Source organism: Mus caroli, unplaced genomic scaffold (genome assembly GCF_978045245.1).
Source record: "Mus caroli unplaced genomic scaffold, Mus_caroli_1 scaffold_4, whole genome shotgun sequence".
In the NCBI taxonomy this organism is placed as follows: domain Eukaryota; kingdom Metazoa; phylum Chordata; class Mammalia; order Rodentia; family Muridae; genus Mus; species Mus caroli.
The window spans coordinates 117400757-117420703 of record NW_028227259.1 but is presented as its reverse complement, the minus strand read 5'-3'; the positions used below and the strand labels follow the sequence as shown (position 1 = coordinate 117420703).

Genomic DNA, 19947 nt, shown 5'->3' with positions numbered 1-19947 from the left:
GCTGCATAGAAAGTTTGAGGTCAGCCTGGGCTACATGAGACCCTTCCTCAAAAATAAAGCACCTATTGTGTGCTGTGGGTGGCCTGTCAGCCTTTCATCCATGCCCTCGTGGCAGCAGTGAGGAGGAGTAGGTCCCACTTCGCAGCAGGCCACCCCAAGGTGCCAGCAGAACGGAACTAGCAAGGTCCATGTGACTCTGGGGGTGGCATCTCCATCACCCCGTGTGCGCTAGACTGAAGCGTGGAAAATTTTGCAGGCCCCAAGGATCAGGATGTCAGCCTATGCCCCACCACGACCCTAACTTAAATTTGCTGAGCTGACAGAATCTGAGGCCACACCTGGAAATGTGCCAGGGTAAGAGGGCTTGGCTGGCCTCCATCCCTCCTCCCAGAATGCTCTGCTCCTGGTCTGTCCAGAGAGCTCCTCTTCTTTACATTGGCAAAGCCTTATGCCTCCTGCTGAAGATGGTGCCCTCCTCCACAGGCTTTGGTGGCCTTCTGTGGGAGGGAACCTTCCACCCTGGTGTGGTTCACCAGCCTTTTAAATTTCCTTTTCGCCGGGCATGGTGGCACACGCCTTTCATCCCAGCACTTGGGAGGCAGAGAGAGGCGAATTTCTGAATTCAAGGCCAGCCTGGTCTACGGAGTGAGTTCCAGGACAGTAAGGACTACACAGAGAAACCATGTCTTGAAACCAATTTTAAAAATAAAAAATAAATACATAAATTTCCTTTTCTAGCCTCGGGCTGAGCCAGTCATGAACTCCTGCGAAATCATCCAGCTAGACCTGGGGCCAGCAAAGGTGGGAGGGTCTTGGCTGTACCCACCCCTCACCCACCCATGTGACAGCCCCAGGCTCCATACTGTGTAACCTCAGGAAAGGGGCTCAACTTCCCTGAGTTTCCGTCAACAGACAGCATGTGCGCTTAGTCAGGTCAGCGTGCCAGTAGGAAACAGATGGTTTCCTCTGCCAAACTGCTTGCAGGAAGACAAGGTTAAAAAGAGGTTGTTGACTAGAGAGGAAAGGAGACCAGGGTACATCAGGCAGGTGTGGGAAGAGAAGGTACCAGGAATCCGCTCCGTCCTTTATGATGGTGTGTGGGGAGGAGGGAGAAGAGGGCAGAAGGGGGCACCTGTGTGGGTACAACCCTCAGACAAGGGTTCTTTCTTCCCGAGGGAGCTTGGACAATGCCCTCTCTCATAGCCCCTGACCCTCTTCCCCCTGAAAAAAAGTGGACCCCCTCCCCCCACTTTCTTGTCTTCCTTTCTAATATGCAGTTCGGGCATAGATGAGAACTGCCCAAATTGGTAAACACTCCTAACCTAGGTCATGGAAAGAGAGTGCTAAGGGAAGGGGCAGGAGTTGAGCTGAGCCTCTGCGCTTTCCCGGGCCTCTCCTCTGGCCCAGATCTTTGGACCCGAAGCCCTCCAGGATGACCTGTCTGTCCCCATCCCCACACTTCACTCTCCATGTGTCCATGCAGGAGCCGACTGAGAGACAGAGGCTCCTCTTCACGCCCCGCTGTGATTTCAGGGTCTTCTGGTCCCCGTTGCTTCCTGTGACTCTTGCCTGTGGTTGCCACACTAGCTGCGCAGCTCAGCTGGTCCGGTGGGGGTTGGTTCAGCACCAAGGACAGGGACGCGAGCAGAGTTGGTCAGGGGGAAGAGGTCCCTCTGTGAATGCTTCAGGGGAGTTGGGAAGGCCCTTCAAAGATGCCCAAGGGAGATAAAGGTGACAAATCTTACACCCCACAGATGTCAGAGGTGGGCCACCTGGGAAGGACTAGGGCCTGGAAGAGGAGGCCACTGGGTAGCTGAGTGGCTCTTTGGTTCAGTCAAAGATACAGAGAGCAACGCTGTTGCTGATAGCAGATGCTTTCATTTGCTTGGACTTCTGTAATGGAATACCATCAGCAGATTGCCATGCAAGGCAGGCAAGCACTGTCTTGCAGTTCTGGAGGGATAAAGTCTAGGCCTTTCCTCTTGGCGTCTAGATGCAATTTTCTCTCTTGTATCTACTCTCTGGACCGTCCTGGGTCCCTGTTTCCCTCCTCCTATGGAGACACTGCTCATACTAGATCAGGGACCACTTCATAACCTACTTTTAAAGGTTCTCTTTTCAAATATGATCATATTCTCAGTCAGTAGGAGGCAGTGTTTTACAATACCCACTCTGGGGGGGTGGAAAGAGACACAACCCAGCCCCCAGCCAGGGGAAGTGACTTGTCACAGCCAGAGGCTTTGAGGTGCAAGAGAAATATCAGGGGGGTAGAGAGATGGCTCAGCGGTTAAGAGCACTGGCTGCTCTTCCAGAGGTCCTGAGTTCAATTGCCAGCAACCACATGGGACTCACAACCATCTGTAATGGGACGCAAATATATATGCAGTTAAAGTACCCATATACGTAAAATAAATAAATCTTTTTAAAAAATAAAAATATTCAGGAGAGAGAATGGACGTAGATAAGATATTCTAGAAATTAGGGTCGGGCATGGCTGAGGGCACCCAGTGTTTGGCAACAAAACTCACCAGGGTTGGTCTTTGCTCCATCCAAGCCCTGAGCCCTGAGAGAAAGCTGGGGGCCTGCCACATGGCCTGAGGAGGCTCATGGCTTCCTTCAATGACACAGAGCAGATGGGACCTGGTGTCTCCACACAGAACAGCCCTGGCGGGGACAGGCAGATGGCCACCTCCAAAGATCAGGAACATTGGCAGCAGAGCCTTACCTGCTTAAGACAGAGTAGACACGGCAGGAGCCTGGAGCACTGCACTGTGGGGGGAAGGGGGCTCATCCAGTTAGCAGAGCCCCTCAGCTATCCCAGGCTAGGCCACCTGGGCAGGAAGGCTGGGCCAGGACTCAGAGGATTATTAGCCTTCTAGAGCTTCACTCACACAGAGTCAGCAAGCTACTCTGCAGCCACCAAATCTAGCTCCGCTTGCTTTAACTTCTGACTTATGTGCTTTTTAAAACACATTACTTATCGTGTGCAGGTGTGCATGCAGCAGTCAAAGGGCAACTCGCGGGTCCCAGGGATCAAACTCAGATGGCCACACTTGACAGCAAGCACCTCTACCCACTCAAGCCATCTCGCTGGCCCAATTACTTCATTGTATCTCTGCAGATAAATATCCTTAGTATTTTCTTCCTTCCTGGGCTTATTTCTTCCTATTCACTAATTCCCAGGGTGTAAAGGTAAACTGTTGTGTGAGGGTCTTCCTTCTTCTGACACCATGCTTTTCCACTATAATCTCCACTCAGCTCTATCCTCCCACATGTAGTAGGTCTCAGCATATTGAGTTTGGTCACACCTCAAGATGCTTTCTGTCGTCTCCTGTAGCTCCTTTGACCGATGAACTGCTTCATTTCTGCACATTTGTGGGTCCCCCCCCGACCCCGCTCCTGACATCCTGTTTCATTCCACTGTGCTGCTCATAAAAGATCTGGCTGAAGGTGTGGCTCTGAGGAGTGCTTGCCTAGCATGTGTGAGGCCCTGGGTTCAAATCACAGTCGCACCTGTAAAACAGGGTGATCTCATGGGCCTTGTGGCAGGGTGCCTGTTGAGAGAGCACTTCTGGTGAAAATGGGCTGCAGAAGCGGGGCGGCAGAGCCGGGAGCTGTTCAGAGGGCTGGTGCTGACTTGTTACCTTGGAGCACTTAGTGCTGAGTGACTGAGCGCAGGTGCTCTGTCCTGTCTGCGCCTCCTGGGAGCAAGTTGCAGGAAGAAGCAGAGCAGCAGGGTTCGGGGGCACCCCTGTCAGGCAGCTGTGCGGTGTGCCACAAGAACGCAGAATGGCGACCCTCTGCATGGGGGTCCAGGATGTGGCTACTCTGGCCCCATGTTAGAGGTCCTGGGATGGATTTCTGGGAGAGGCCTTTGGATCACCTTTTGTGACCTCAGTCTCAAGGTGGGGAAACTGAGGCCCAGAGAGACAGGCTTTGTTGGAATCCCACAATGCCTCTGGGCAGAATAGGATGCAAGCCCAGGGAAGTCAGAGAGCATTCCAGCCCCCAAGGTAAGTACTGTTCCCAAGGCCAGCTGTCCTTTCCCTGAGAGACCTTGCCTGCCTCCCTGGAGTTATTCAGCATGGTGCACCCCAAGCCGGGATTTCATCTCTGTCTGTTCCATCCCTCCCTCCCTGGCAGGTGAACTCTCCTGAGCCTCTGTTTCCCAAAGCTCACCCATAAACCTGCTGGATCCCACATGGGGACTTGAACCCGGGGCTTCCTGGACCTCATCATTGACTGTCCCCATGCCACCCACTGAATTCCTGTATCTTCAGACTCACACAGTGTCTTAGTCAGGGTTTCTATTCCTGCACAAGCATCATGACCAAGAAGCAAGTTGGGGAGGAAAGGGTTTATTCAGCTTACATTTTCATCACTAAAGGAAGGTCAGAAAGCAGGAGCTGATGCAGAGGCCATGGAGGGATGTTCTTTACTGGCTTGCTTGCTCAGCCTGCTCTCTTATAGAACCCAAGACTACCACCCCAGAGATGGTCCCACCCACAAGGGGCCTTTCCCCCTTGATCACTAATTGAGAAAATGCCTTACAGTTGTATCTCATGGAGGCATTTCCTCAACTGAAGCTCCTTTCTCTGTGATAACTTCATCTGTGTCAAGTTGACACAAAACTAGCCAGTACACACAGCTACTATGTGCCCACAGGACCTTTACCAAGAACACAGTAAGGCATGGACCATCTAGAGACTGCCATATCCAGGGATCCATCCCATAATCAGCTTCTAAACGCTGACACCATTGCATACACTAGCAAGATTTTGCTGAAAGGACCCTGATATAGCTGTCTCTTGTGAAACTATGCCAGGGCCTAGCAAACACAGGAGTGGATGCTCACAGTCAGCTATTGGATGTATCACAGGGCTCCCAATGGAGAAGCTAGAGAAAGTACCCAAGGAGCTAAAGGGATCTGCAACCCTATAGTTGAAACAACATGATGAACTAACCAGTACCCCGGAGCTCTTGTCTCTAGCTGCATATGTATCGAAAGATGGCCTAGTCGGCCATCACTGGAAAGAGAGGCCCATTGGACTTGCAAACTTTATATGCCCCAATATAGGGGAATGCCAGGGCCAAAAGAATGGGAATGGGTGGGTAGGGAAGTGGGGGGCGGTATGGGGGACTTTTGGGATAGCATTGGAAATGTAATTGAGGAAAATATGTAATAAAAAATATTAAAAATTAAAAAAATAAATTAAATACAACTTGTAAAAAAAAAAGAACACAGTAAGGCAAAGGGCAGGACGGGGGGGGGGGAAGGACACTTATATTCTGGAGGGGAGACAGAGACAGGATGCTGCAGGAATCAGAGCACAGGATCTCTGACGGGCAAGGGAAGGGAACAATTCTGGCAATGCTGTACAGGGCATTTTTTGTGAGTTCTGGAAGAGGTGACAGACCTCCATGCAAATTAAGCAAAATGGGCAGTGTGTGCCTGTTGGCTCCAGATCTACCTCAGACCAAGAGGCTGTCGAAGGAAGAAGGGTTGTCCAAATACCCCAGACAACCTTCAAACACTCTGGTGTTGAAATCACAGTCTCCAGGTGCAGCACCCATCCAATCAGCCTCTACCACTCCCGTGTGCCCCTCAGGTGAAGCAGATCATGGAAGAAGCCGTTACCAGAAAGTTCGTCCACGAGGACAGCAGCCACATCATCTCCTTCTGTGGTGAGTGGTGACCGCCTCGGCGGAGGCAGTGGGGAGCAGCTTCCTGACTGGGCTGCAGCAGAGGAGGCGTACCTGTGAGCCAGCTCTTGCATCACGCTGGGCTTTGTGACTCTGAAGTTATTTCGGGATCCTGAGGGCATTCTGCAGGAGGAAGTGGATTTGGAAAAGCAGAACTGTGAGGGGGCTGAGGGTGGGGCGGTTGCCTCTTGTGTCCCGCGGAGGGCTTGCTTTATCCTGACTCATCCCGCTGGCTGAGGCACAGGGGACGGCCCCAGCCATCTCCTCCCTCTGTGTCTGCCAGGCTGGGTAAAAGATGGAGAGAGAGGGGTCTGAGGACTGGAAATGCAGCTCAGTTGGTACAGCACTTGCCTCAAGCACTCAGCATTCCAGATTCCATCCACAGCTAGACACAGTGGCGCATGCCAGTCTCCCTAGCACTCCAGTAGTGGAAGCAGGAGGATCACAAGTTTAAGGTCATCCTCCGCCATGTATTGGTTCCTGGCTACACGTGGAGCGTGCGGGGGTAGGGTCGGGGCGAAACCTCATCCTTTGTAGTAGGCAGACCAGGGTTCACATCCTCCCTTGGCCCCATCCCACCGTGTGCACGTCCTAGTCTGCTTTATACTGTGGTGATAAACACCAAAAGTAACTTGCGGGAGCTTGGATCAGGGCAGGAACCCACGTAGGGCAGAAACTCACACAGAACAGGAACCTTGGAGGCAGGAGCTGATGCAGAAGTCATGGAGGGGTGCTGCTTACTGGCTTGCTCCCCATGGTTTGCTCAGCCTGCTTTCTTGTAGAACCCAGGACCACCAGCCCAGGGATGGCTCCACCCACAATGGGCGGGGCCCTGCCCCGTCAATCACTAATGAGGAAATGCCCCACAGGGTTCCCTGAAGCCTGGTCTTGTGCAGGTGTTTCCTCAATTGAACTTTTCTCCTGTCAAATGATTCTAGTTGTGTCAAGTTGACACAAAATGTAGCTTGGACAATGGTGACAGATGAGTGTAGCGAGGGCGTGAGTGAGGGTGATGGTGATAACGGAGGAGATGATGGTGATAGTGGAGGTGATGGTGGAGATGATGGTGAGGGAGATGATGGTGAAAACGGAGATGATGGTTATGGTGGAAGTGATGGTGAGTGAGATGGCAATCGTAACAATGACAACAGCTGCCGATGGTGACCCATAGGCCACTCAGTGTGCACACTCTTACGAGGGGAGGTTAAAGCAAAAAGAGAGGGAGTGATGGCCCACAGCCACACGGCAGGCTGATGGCTGACAGGATGCGCAGAGATGGCCGACCTTGGTCCCCGTGCACGTGCACATTAACCGCCAACCTCTCGACTCCTTTTGCGCACGGGTACGGGATTCTCTGCACTGTTGGTGCTGGCGACTGTGCACAAGAGACAAGACGGCTACCGACCACTGTGTCCCCGCAGCGGCCGTGGAGGCCTGCGTGCTGCACGGGCTGCGGCGGAGGGCGGCCGGCTTCCTGCGAAGCAACAAGATCGCGGCGCTCTTCATGAAGGTGGGCAAAGGCTTCCCTCCGGCTGAGGAGCTGAGCCGCAAGGTCCAGGAACTGGAGCAACTCATTGAGAGCGCGTGAGTGTGCGTGGGGCGCGGCTGGGGCGAGCTTACTGGGCGTGAGTGTGCGTGGGGGCGCGGCAGGGGTGAGCCTAGAGCGCGTGAGTGTGCGTGGGGGCGCGGCTGGGAAGAGCCTGGAAGGAGTGATTGTGAGTGGGGGGCGGTTGGGGCGAGCCTAGAGGGAAATGCTTGGTCCCCTTAGCCAGGCGAAAGCCACACCTCCTGCCTCTCCCTCTCTCCCTCCTCTTCCCTTCCCCATCCCCATCCCCCCTCCCTGCCCCCCCCCCCACCTTTTCCTCTCTGTCTCTCCTGAGTGTATTCTCTCCTACCACCGGTCTTAAAGGCGAAACCAGATCCAGGGCCTGCAAGAGAACGTGCGGAAGCTGCCGAAGCTGCCCAACCTGTCCCCGCTGGCCATCAAGCACCTGTGGATCCGCACCGCCTTGTTCGAGAGGGTCCTGGACAAAATCGTCCACTACCTGGTGGAAAACAGCAGGTGAGAGACCGACGCTTGCACTCTGCCGCCACCCGCTGGCCATTCTGGGAACCGCACCCTCGAGAATAAACTGGTTTGTGCCCCCCCCCCCCCGCCCCCTCCACCTCCTTTGAGGTTTGAAAGGCTTAAACAAAAGCTGTCTGCATGTTTGACCCCGAGCTAGCTAGCTTGAAAGCGGGAGAGGATTCGGGTGCTGAAGAGCAATGTGCAAACAGGGGCTTCACATTTAAGGCAAGGTGGAGGGATCTTGGAATCCATCCTACTACAATCTCCTCTACTTGATAGCTGTTTGAAGGCAGGACAGTCAGTCTCCCTCTCTGTACCGTGGTGATCTCTCAGGCTAGAGAGCACGGAGTGCTTTACAGAGAAGAAGTAGAGATGAATCTAGCGGGCCACGACTTGTTGAAATACACAATGAGGCTAGACCCTTCCAGAGTAATTTGATGTCAGTGTTTTACAGTGTGAGACTTCCCGACCAGTTCTCATCTTGATAACCTCACAGTATCATTGTAAGCTACCATGTGGGTGCTAGGAATCGAACCCGGGGCCTCTATGAGAGCAGTGGGCACGTAACTGTGGAGCCCTCCCTCCAGCCTGGTCTAATGTTTACATCTCTATGTTGATATTTATGTGTCAGATGAGTTTCCACTGTATCGCTCGCCAACAAGCGCGTCCCCAAACTTTCAGCATGAACATTGTGATGATGACATCACACATCTATCAGGGCCAAATTTCAGGGACTTGGGGCTGGCATTTGTTTTGACCTGACAGGGTGGGGGAGTCTGTGAGCGCAGCCTTTGGGTCTACACCACAGCTAGACAGTGTTTTCTTGCCTTGGTAATAAGACAGCGTCACCTGAGAGCCTTAGATTCTTTTGCTCTCCTAAAGGCTTCGCGGCTGTGTGGCGAGCCGGCGCCCGTGAGTTCCAGGCTAGGCGTTTTTCATCAATTGTCTGAGATACAGTTATTTTTTGCAGCTGAGGCTCTCAGCTGGGCTAGCCTAGTCCGCCCCCGTGCGCCCTCTGGTGTTCGCCATGCAGACCTGCATGTCCTTTCCTCCCAATAGTAAATACTATGAGAAGGAGGCACTCTTGATGGACCCAGTGGACGGACCCATCCTGGCATCTTTGTTGGGTAAGAGGTCGGGTGCGGATTGCATTTGGTCCTTTGTTCTTGGGGCTCAGGACCTGTCTCTTCTGTGGTGTCTGGGGCACCACACTGGACTCTGGGGCATCCTCACTGCCTGAGGGAAGCGGAGTGCTCTGAGGGAGACCATTGTGAGGCAGTTGGGGTGGGGGCACTCTTGGGGATGCCGGGTTCCCAGCCCTGTATGCTCCACAGTGGGGCCGTGTGCCCTGGAGTATACCAAGATGAAGACTGCAGATCACTTCTGGACTGACCCCTCAGCCGACGAGCTGGTCCAGAGACACCGGATCCACAGCTCACATCTGAGACAGGACTCGCCCACCAAGCGGCCAGCGCTCTGTGTGAGATGGGTGGGCAGTGTGAGGGTCTCTGGTAGGGTCTGGACTTGGCCTCGGGGCAGGCAGGGAACAGGGTGGGAGTTCTGACGGTGGTCACTGCCTCATATGTCCCTCTGTCTCTCTGTCTCTGTCTCCTCTGTCTCTCTCCCCACCCTTGTGCTGATACCAGATCCAGAAGAGGCATTCCAGTGGCAGCATGGACGACCGGCCATCTATCTCTGCCCGGGACTATGTAGAATCTCTGCACCAGAACTCCAGGGCCACCCTGCTCTATGGAAAGAACAATGTTCTGGTTCAGCCAGTGAGTTCCGGTGTGCCTAGGTCATGCTCCTAGAGTTTGAGTACAGGTTATGGGGGCGGGGTGGTCCATTTATTCATGAATTCACCTACCTCTTTATTAATGTACCTACACACCCATCTGTTTACTCATATATTCACCAACAACTCCATCGATACATCAATTCATGTATCAATATAGCCATCCGCTCATCCAGCCACCTCTGTGTTGCTTCATCGTCCCAGCAGTGTCTGCATCCACCAACCCATGCATTCACCCATCCATTCATCCACCCATCTACCCACCCATCCATCCACCCACCATCCATCCATCCATCCATCCACCCACCCACCCACCCACCCATTCATTCATCCATCCATCCATCCACCCACCTACCCATTCATCCATCCATCCACCCACCTAGCATTCATCCATCTACCCATCCATCCATCCATCCATCCACCCACCCATTCATCCATCCATCCACCCACCCACCCACCCATTCATCCATCCACCCACCCACCCACCCACCCATTCATTCATCCATCCATCATCTATCCACTTACACATACATACACATGCATACATCTACACACACACACACATCTCTATAAGGGCACATGGCAATATCTCTAGCTAGCTGCCCTGCCCGTCAGCTCTTCCATTCTCTACATCCCTTCATCCTTGTTGATTTATTTGTGTGTATAGCTATTCACTTTCTGTCCACCCACCTGGCTGTCCACTTCTTTTTCCAGTCTGTTCCTACATCCCCATCCCCAGGCCATCTGCCTGGCTATGTACTCTTGCTGTCGCTCAGCAAACATTTACCCAGATGCTCTGTGTGACAGAGGTGTGGTATTATGAAGGTGATCCTCTTCCTTGATGACACCTGTCCAGTGCTCGTTGTGACATGCCTTGGACTGCAATATGTAGAGATGGCAACGCAGAAGCCCGAACAAGGGACAGGATTGTGATTTGCTCCCACAACAGCTGCTCCTGTGAATGGTTGCCTTCTGTGCCCCAGTGGCTGGCTGGGCATGGGTGGAGCTTGAGACCTGAGCAGTGCCTGCCCTGAGGGAGGCTGTCCTTTTCTGTCTTCTGTCATTGGGTCACAGTCAGTGTGGTGTTCTGGTGCAGCTGGAAGGAAGAAGGAAGCAGTCCTAGCTCTGTGGTCACAGCCTTAACAGTTGGATGACCACATGTCGTTTTGCCCTGTGGGCTGTCATATCTGCATCCCAGGGGGCACAAGGCTCTAATATCTTAGATTTAGGAAGTAATGAACTTAAGATGTACTCAGTTTTCAAGTGGCCAACTGGAAGCTTCAAATGCTAAGAACAAGGGTAGAGGACTTAGCATGTTCAAGGTTCCATCCACAGCAGAGGGGGGGGGGGGGGGGGGGGAGGGGAGGGGGAGGGGAGGGGGAGGGAGGGAGGGAGAGAGAAAATATGAATCATCAAGACATTGAAACAGGACCATGCCAGGCTCTGGCAGCAGAAGTGAGTGGTTGCCCTAAACCACATATGGCTCACAAAACCCAAAGTACTTCCTGTCAGTCCCTTGACACAAAAAGTTTGGTGACCTCTCTGACCCAGCAGTTCTTTGAAGTACAGACTGTTCACTGTCATCTCCAGCAATGGTCCAAAGGCCCATGGAGCATGGCATCTCTGCTTTCCAAGGGGATCTGGGACTGGGTGACCTGAGAGATGAGTAATGGACTGTCACCCTGTTCTCGAGTCCAAGTCACAATAGCTTTGTCTTTCAAAGCTGAATCACAGGCTCCTCTCGTGTGTCCTCCCTGCAAAATAACAGCCTTGCCCAAGCTCAATCGAAGGAGTGATTGACTTAGCTCGTGTGCAATAGGGTCATCAACAGCCACTTCACAGCTGAGAGATGCCACGGGTGACCAGACATCCTCAATTCAGGAATGGATAAGGCTGCAGCTCAGGCAGGGTGTCCTTCCCGGAAGAGAGATGGGGACATTTTCTTGCCTGCCCAGTGACCTCAGATAATGGGAAGAGGAGAGGTTCCATGCGCAGGTTCTGGGCAGGCAGAGGTTCAGGCTGCTGGAAGAATGTTGGATGGGGCTTGGGGAGAGGGATTCTGGGTAATATCTATGGGATGGACTGCAGGTGGTTTCTCTGCTCGCTGGGCTTGGTGTTGATGAGTTTATGCCAAAAACAACCCAACTCTTTGATTCTGCTTCTGCATCCTTGAGGCAGGCTCAGGCCTGTGTCCACCAGAGCCCAGCAACATGACCAGGCCTGAGATCTCTTCTCTCCGCAGAGGGATGACATGGAGGCCGTGCCAGGGTACCTGTCTCTGCACCAGACAGCGGATGTCATGACCTTGAAGTGGACACCCAATCAGCTGATGAATGGGTCTGTGGGGGATCTGGACTACGAGAAGAGGTAAGAATTGAACTTCAGTTGAATGCGCCCAAGACCTTCTACTCATCTAGACAGGGAGATGCTCTCTTCAGAGCCAGACAGGCCTGCCTGTTGTGTGAACTGGTTGTTATGGTGACCTGGCCCGGCCTCCCTGCTGCTGTAGCCTCAGAAGGAACACCAGCCTCGGGAGCACCTGGAGACAGGGGACAGGGCCTCAGGAATAGGTGTGGTCAGCTGCTCACATTCATAAGTGTATTCTCAGGGGCCAGTGAGATGGCTCAGTTCCTCGAAGCCTGAGTTCTATTCCCGGGACCCATCTGGTGGAAGGAGAGAACCTGACTCCTTCATATTACCCCTTGACCTCCACTCATTCAACATGCTGTGTCACCATACACACACACACACAACTAAGTAAATAAAAATGTAATTTAAAGAATTTATGAGCTGGGTAGTGGTGGTGCATACCTTTAATCCCAGCACTTGGGAGGCAGGAGAAGGCATATTTCCGAGTTTGAGGCCATCCTGGTCTACAGAGTGAGTTCCAGGACAGCCAGGGCTACACAGAGAAACCCTGCCTTGAAAAAGAAAGAAAGAAAGAAAGAAAGAAAGAAAGAAAGAAAGAAAGAAAGAAAGAAAGAAAGAAAGAAGAAAAAAGAAAAAGAAAAAATTTCTAAGTGGGCTCCCAGGCCTATCAAAGTGTAAGGGTAGCAAATACTGAACCTGTAAATGGCATCTCAGCAATCCGTGAGGACACATCAGACTGAGTAAGAACTAGCCCCGCCCCCTCCCCAGTGACGCCACTTCCATATTCTCCCCAGCCTGTTTCCCAAGCTGTACTTAAGAGTGTAGGAGTGGAGCCCTTCACAGAAGGTGTCAGAAGTGGGTCGCAGTTGCTAGTGTGATGCCTGCGTTACTCTGGGTTCTCCCAAGAACGGGTACCACGAAAGGACTGATGAAAGAGAGACTTCTTTGAGGAAGGACCTGGGGGAGATGAGCGCAGGCGCAGAAGGGAAAGGACGGAAGGTCACATGGGAATAGTATCCATTAGACCAGCTAGGGATGCTGGGCTGGTCGGGCCTGGACCACAGCCATGTGCTCAGTCCTGGCTGGCATCGTGGTACCTTGGTGGGACTGTGATGGCTGTGCACAGGGGGTGGGGGGCTGTGTGGTGCTGCTGAGCTCCACTTCCTGGTTCAGAATCTCTGCGTGGTTGCATTCTTGGACTGCCACAGAACCTCCAATCCCACGTACCCCCTCACATACTGTTCGGATAGGGGAGCAACTTATTTCAGGATCGTGGTGGGTCCTGAGCTAGAAATATATACTAAGTCAGTACTTGGAGCGACTGTGTTGCAAGACTGTGTTCTGAGCTAACTGTGTGAGGGGCTCTGGGTCGAGTCCTTCAAACGAAATATTCTATTAAATCCTCAGAAAAACACTACAGTGGAGATCCCCATCTTATAGCTGGGGATATTAGAGTCCTCATTTTATATACGGGGAAACTGAGGCTCTTCTAATCACACTATTGGCCTATGTAAGGTCAGAAAGGGGCGAGACCGTTCTGACTTCTGCCCACGGCTGCACAGTGGCCGGGTGGCTCTGAGCTAGTACCGATGTTTATCTTCCAGGTACAAAAAAGCCAGGGTCAAGCGACTAGACCATTTGTCCAGTGATTCAAATAATCCAGGGGTAGGAGACCTCAGGCTAGACCCAGGGACTTGAGTAGCCGTTCCTGAACCCACCATTGTCTCTTGCCTCTGCTTTCCTGCCTGCCCAGCCTGTGCTCAAACAGGCCTCGCATAGTTCTTCTGAACGTCCCTGGGCAGCAAGGAGCTCTTCCTGGGCTATCAAAGCATAAGCCTATCATCTCTCTTATGGGCTTTGAATCACTGTGCCAATCCTGAATCAGTCACTGTGACTGGTCAGTGATGATTGGCTAGCCTGGGTCAGGTGATCATCTCAGAGTGCTGGTTGGTCACCCCGGGTCAGACGCTCATGCTGGACCTCTGGGCTAGAGACTTGGCAGAGTTGAGCTCCGGTAACTACATAGACAGGGAGAAGGGGTTTTACTCGGAAAGTTGTGGTGGTAGGATCAAAGGGGAGGATGGCTGAGCAGGCTCGGGACACAGATGCTGGGACAAGTAGGTCTTGGTGACCTCTGGCTTCCCACAGTCTCCCTCACTTCCCCTTCCAGTGTCTACTGGGACTACGCTGTGACCATCCGCTTAGAGGAGATAGTTTACCTGCACTGCCACCAACAAGGTAGGAACCATGGGGACAGCAGATGGCTGAGCAACCATTCTGGGTCACTGTCCCTGCTTCCCACAACACCCCGTTCATTCATTTAACATTATGAGACACTCAGGTGTACCTCCTCAAGCAAACTGCATTATTTCTCTGAGTGCGCCAGCTCTGAATCACTGCAACCATTCAGTCACGGGGTGGGGGGCAGGGATGGAGGTGTCGCACAGATGTATATGAAATAATGTAGAATGTTGGCTATAGAGAGGGGACTTGAAAATCAGATCTTTGTGACTTTGAAATCAGTGGTCTGCAGACCAGAGATCATGAATCACTATAGTCCCTTAAAGTCGGAAGTATGTCTAGAGTAAGCGTGGAATTCAGTGCTTTAATTCCCTTTAGTAAGGCAGACCTTGCTTGGTTCTGATCCAGGCTTTGCAGCTGTGTGACCTTAGGGATGACATAAAACCTCTCTGAGCCTTGGTTCTGTCCCTTGTAAAATAGGGAATGAACAGCCAAGCCTCACAGGGATGTCCTGGGTATTAAACAGTAAGGCAGTACTTTTAACAGCCAGTACGGCTCTGGGGGGGAGGGGGCGCGGTGAAGGCGTGTGTTTGCAGAGCGGCGACCGCAGCATGCTTTGTGGTGACATCCTGCCGTCCTCTCTTCTCTGATGGTGGCAGTGGACAGCGGCGGGACTGTCGTGCTGGTGAGCCAAGATGGAATCCAGAGGCCACCCTTCCGCTTCCCCAAGGGCGGGCACCTGCTACAGTTCCTCTCCTGTCTGGAGAATGGGCTGCTTCCACACGGGCAGCTGGACCCGCCGCTTTGGTCACAGCGAGGAAAGGTGAGGGGTCGGCTGGGGGCTGGGGGGGGGGTGCTCGAGGAGGCTGGAGGATGCCACCCATGGGGTATCACTGGGCTCTACTGTGACTTGGGTGGGGGGCTCCAGTGCTGCCCACTGAGACCCTCAGTGATGCCAGGCATGGAGATAGGTGACTTCCTGAGGTCTACCGTGGGATGTGCTCCTGCAGGGGAAGGTATTTCCTAAGTTGCGCAAGCGCAGCCCACAGGGGTCCTCCGAGTCCACGTCTTCAGACAAGGAGGATGATGAAGCCACGGATTACGTGTTCCGCATCATCTACCCTGGCACGCAGTCTGAATTCGGTAAGCAGCCCTGGGACCTGAGCTCACCAGTTCCTCCTGAGAACTACTCCAAAAGTTACCCTTGGGAGGCAAATGGGCCTGGGTTCTGGGACCACCAAAGGACACCCAGAAACTTAAGTGTCCCGGTGCCTTCCACCTCCCCCAAAATGAGAGCCAGTAGCCACCCCCTTATTCCGCTAGTAAGGACACCACCAGGCAGGAGGGAACAGTAACCATGACAGTGGTCTGGGCTCTAGGACCCTGGCTTGACATGGGCAGGTTTCTTTCTATCCTTCCCCCCCCCCCCCCCGGCCTCCTTTTTCCTCATAGGTGAAATGGGCTGTTTCTAGGGTCGGCTATGGGCATTCTGCATACACAGAACAGGCATGTGCTAGCTGCCATGCAGTCCCTCTTGTCAGCACCTCACTTGAGTTATGAAGAGCCAATGGGAGCACAGGATATGCGTTCGAGTATCTAATAAAAAGGCGGGCATGGTTGCCCAGGCCCATAACCCTAGCACTGGGGGTCAGAAACGGGCAAAGCCCCTGTGTTCCCTGGCTCATCCGCCTAGATGAGCCTTTGATTTAGAGAGACCTTCAATAGAAGAAAGCACCCTGATCTTGCTCTGGCCTCTGCGTACAACCATGCTTCTGTGTTCAACACTCATGGGCACACATAGGGGCATTCTTGTACGCGCATGCGCGCGCGCGCACACACACACACACACACACACACACACACACGAAGCCAAGCATGGCATAGTGGCAGGCACTTGTTACCCAGGTGCTAGGGAATCAGAGTCAGGCACTAGTCAGTCTGGGTCTCCCTAGCCAGCCAGTTTACACTGCTTGCCAAGTTCTGGGCCAGTGAGAGACTCATTGGTGCGTGGTTTCCTGTCTCAAAAGCCAAACTACATGGTATTGGAGAACAACACTTGAGGCTGACCTCTGTCCCCCACAAACACGTGCGCAAACATATACAGACATCCACATATCTATGTGCACCTGCACAAACACACATCACACATGTACACAACACACACACACACAACTGGACTGAGCCAGGTGTGATAGACACCTGTCATCTAACATTCAGGACACTGAGGCAGGAGGATTGTAAGTTGGAGGCTAGCTGGGGTTGCTAGGTAAGGTAAACCCACATCTTAAAGAGAAACAGTCCCCACTGCTGCTATTAATGTTGCCGCTCTGAGTCTCTGTCCTGCAAAATGAAGACAAATTCCTTCTTTACATGTCACCAAGGATGAATGGTGAACCTGGTCTAGTGCCTGGCACAGGGTAGGCACTGTACAAGTGCCAGTCTTTCCTCCTCTGATCAGCACAGCATTCATGGGAGCTGTGTGGAGCAGGGTGGGGTGAGGGTTAGAACCCTGGGGAACTGGTTTCTCTGGTGGCCTCAGTCCCACCCACCTTAGCCTCCCCCTCACTGATTCTTTTTGTTTTCTGTCTCAAGTTGCCCTTGACCTCTTGGGCAGCCCCCGGCCTGTGTCCATTGGCCCTGCCTGGATGATGCTTGCTGCGGGCCAGTCCATGCTAGTGGTGGCCAAGGGGCTCCAGTGGGCACAAACCAGAGAGTGCCTCATCATCCCCACAAGGAGTGTGAAGGAGCAGCCCCCCAGTAATGTCTGGTTCCCCTTCCCTGGGGGCTGGGTGACACCTCAGCCATGTCGCCATTGGAGTCTTGTTCCCAAGGGAGACAGAGGAAAATGAGTAGCCCTGTGCCCCAGTACCCACCCTGCTCCACAGAAAGCAGCCCTGTTCCCACCAGTACCCACTCCACAGAAGGCAGCCGTTAGGTTCTATGACTCATTGGTGCATGATTGCCCGCCCTCTACTTCCCTGCGACAGGTTGAGAACCAGGGCATTTTCTGGCCAGCTCAGTGGTGAGTCTGTGAGAAGAGGAAGCGTGGAACCAGTCACTGTCAGCAGGTTCAAGAGCCTCATTCTGTAGCCAGCACGCTACTGTCTAGTGGATCTGATGACAAGGACAAGTGTCTCCCTCCCACTCAGGGATCAGAAGAGCCTATGAGAGAGCAGTTGTCCTAAGAAGTCATAGTAGGCGAGAAAATGATCACCTGTCTAATGTCCTAGAGTGGGGACCAGCAAACCCCAGCCCAGAGGCCAAATCCAGCCCCTGCGAGCTTGGCATGGTTTTAAACCCTTGACTGGAAAACAGCCAAAGGAAGCTAGGTCTTGGGGCCAGCAAGGGGGCTCAGCGAGTAGAAGTGTCTGCCACTGTGCCTGTCAGCCTGAGTCCAATCCCTGGAATCTACATGGTGCACAGAGAGAGTCTATAACAAGCTGAGTTCATTTGATGGTTTTGTCTGCAGGACATCAGTGGTGCTAGACAGGCACATGGCTTAGGAGCTCCCCACCTGAGCCAGCTGAAAGCGATGTCTAGTTCAGACATGTGAACAGTGCTGCTATCATCCCTAGCCAAGATCCCAGGCTCTGGAACTCTTCCTGTGTGTTGGGATGAACGTCCTCCCTTCTGACCACACAAGCTCTTGTGGGGGTCTTTGTCTCAAAACTCATGCCCCCAGACTTTCTCTAGAAGTGTCCAGTAGGTCCCCCTTCCCTAATGTCACCTTCCTGTGAACAGAACTGAATGGGGACATGGCGAGGTGAGGTTCTCTGTACTCGGGATAGGTCTGTCTTCTCAACCCTGCGCTCCCTCCTCCTCTTCTTCCCTCTTCTTCCCGCTGTCCTTCCCACTCTGCCCCGCAGCCAGAGCCTCTGAATCTTGGTGGTGGCTTTCACTGGATCACGTGGACTCAGGGACGACATCAGATTGTGGTCGGGCACTTTGGGACTGTCATACTCTGATCCTCCCTGTCACAGGGCCAGCTTTGGGAGAGCTGCTTGTTTTGGGGTGAGATTTCTATAATACACATGGGTTTAACCAATGTTATCGCTGAGCCCCCTTTCCACCCATCATCCACCACAGTGCCCCAGGACCTAATGGATGTCTCTATGAACAACCTTCCACCCCTATGGCAACCCAGTCCTCGGAAGTCCTCCTGTTCTTCCTGTTCACAAAGCGGCTCAGCTGACGGCGGCTCAACCAATGGCTGTAACCATGAGAGGTAGGCGGGGCTTAGGCTCCTCCCCCAGGGAGGAGCTTGAAGCACAAACCAAAGTCCCTTGACTGTCTATTGCTTCATTTTGCCGCATCCTGAGTTTGGAGAGGTGTGAATGGCGAATGGAGCTAGGGTTAAATCATGGCTTCATGTGGTCCTGGTCACTGGAGTTCCGTTGCACGTGTCCGTCGGGATAACGTTCTGCTGCAGTAACACACAGTCCTGAAACAACAACGGCTTTTTTATAGCAAATGTCCTGTGTGCCGTGAGGCTGCCATGGACCCACTTCCTAACAGACGTCCATCTTGGATATTGTTGGGCCACAGTATCAGAGGCAATGGTATTTCTGTTTTTCAACGCAATGGTCCCGCTTCACAGGGAGACTAAGAAATACAGGTTCAGCATGCACCAGGAGCCAGAGATATTACTTAATGACAGCCATGTTTTCTGTGTGCTCTTGCATGAAACATTAACTTAGTAGGGCTATTACAAGGAAACAGCACGTGGTAACTGTGGACCACTGAGAACTTTGCCCAGTGTCTGCTCTCAGAGCATCTGCTTTCATACCTCTGTCAGTGAGGAGCTCACCTCATTGCAGAGTTGCAAGCCCAAGGAGTGGCTTCCTATATGCACCTTGGGCAAGCCTGACATTCTAAGGGCACCTTGGGCAAGCATCACAACCTGCGGGCAAGGAAGAGGGAACGCCACTCCCAGGACTTCAGCTGTGCTCCCCAGGACTTTAGCCGAGCTCCCTTTTCAGGCTTCCTGGGTTTATCCAGTATCCCTGGGGTAGCCTCAGGATAGATACACGGAGTCTTCTATTCTGCGCCCTGTAGGAACTCACAGCCCATCTGTCTCCGTAGCCGGCAGTACTGAGCACTGTTCTTTGCTTCCACTCCCAACAAGCATGGAGCAGGGAACATCATCAGCCCTGAGCCCCACCTACTGTGCAGTTCACAGGGTCAAACCCAGGGGCTACTCCTTCAAACTGTTTTGGGGGTTGGGGGGAGAATGAATGTATGTGATGGAGAAAGCCATTGATTCCCAGCATTCAAGAGACTGAGACAGAAGGGCTGTGGGTCTCAGGCTAGCCTGAGCTATATAATGAATGAGACCTTATCTAAAAAAGAAAAAAAGAAAAAAAGATGTGCTCACATGATTGAGAGGTTCAGGGGACACAGCTTTGAGCCTGCCTGGATCCCAGTGCTCAGAACAAGAACAGCTCTCCTGATCTCCCGGTCTGTGGACTGGGCCAGGGCTGGCCCTCTCTGGTGGTGGCCAAGACTTCCAGCAGCCACTACTATGTATCCCGCTGGCTTAGGGGCAAGAAAGAATGAGCATGCTTCCAGGTAGATACAAGCACAGATCCTAGGGCTGATTCTCATTGGCCCAGGTTGGGTCACATGACTGCTTCTCTGCCAGCCAGCCATCTCAGGTGATCCGTCCAGGGCATCCAAGCCATGGAGACACGACGCTTTGAATGGCTGATCCCCCCAACAGAAACCTGGGCTGTGACAGAGAAGGGGCGTGGGGGTGGGGTGGGCACAGTGG

The 19947-nt window shown here is 53.0% G+C and overlaps 1 protein-coding gene across 3 annotated transcripts in view; it reads left to right on the top strand.

Moving 5' to 3' along the window:
• The window catches only part of Sgsm1 (small G protein signaling modulator 1), a 68284-nt gene that overhangs the window by 16702 nt on the left and 31635 nt on the right, over window positions 1-19947 (top strand). For 2 of the 3 annotated variants that reach the window (XM_029477921.2, XM_085837033.1), the window contains 12 exons: window positions 5610-5685; window positions 7125-7287; window positions 7613-7765; window positions 8831-8898; window positions 9106-9251; window positions 9418-9549; window positions 11809-11933; window positions 14107-14174; window positions 14837-15000; window positions 15188-15320; window positions 16770-16934; window positions 18264-18402. In XM_029477921.2, the coding sequence (XP_029333781.1) occupies window positions 5610-5685; window positions 7125-7287; window positions 7613-7765; window positions 8831-8898; window positions 9106-9251; window positions 9418-9549; window positions 11809-11933; window positions 14107-14174; window positions 14837-15000; window positions 15188-15320; window positions 16770-16934; window positions 18264-18402 (1532 nt within the window). The remainder of the gene's footprint in view (window positions 1-5609; window positions 5686-7124; window positions 7288-7612; window positions 7766-8830; window positions 8899-9105; window positions 9252-9417; window positions 9550-11808; window positions 11934-14106; window positions 14175-14836; window positions 15001-15187; window positions 15321-16769; window positions 16935-18263; window positions 18403-19947) is intronic. The other variant, XM_021162349.3, reaches the window with a different exon arrangement.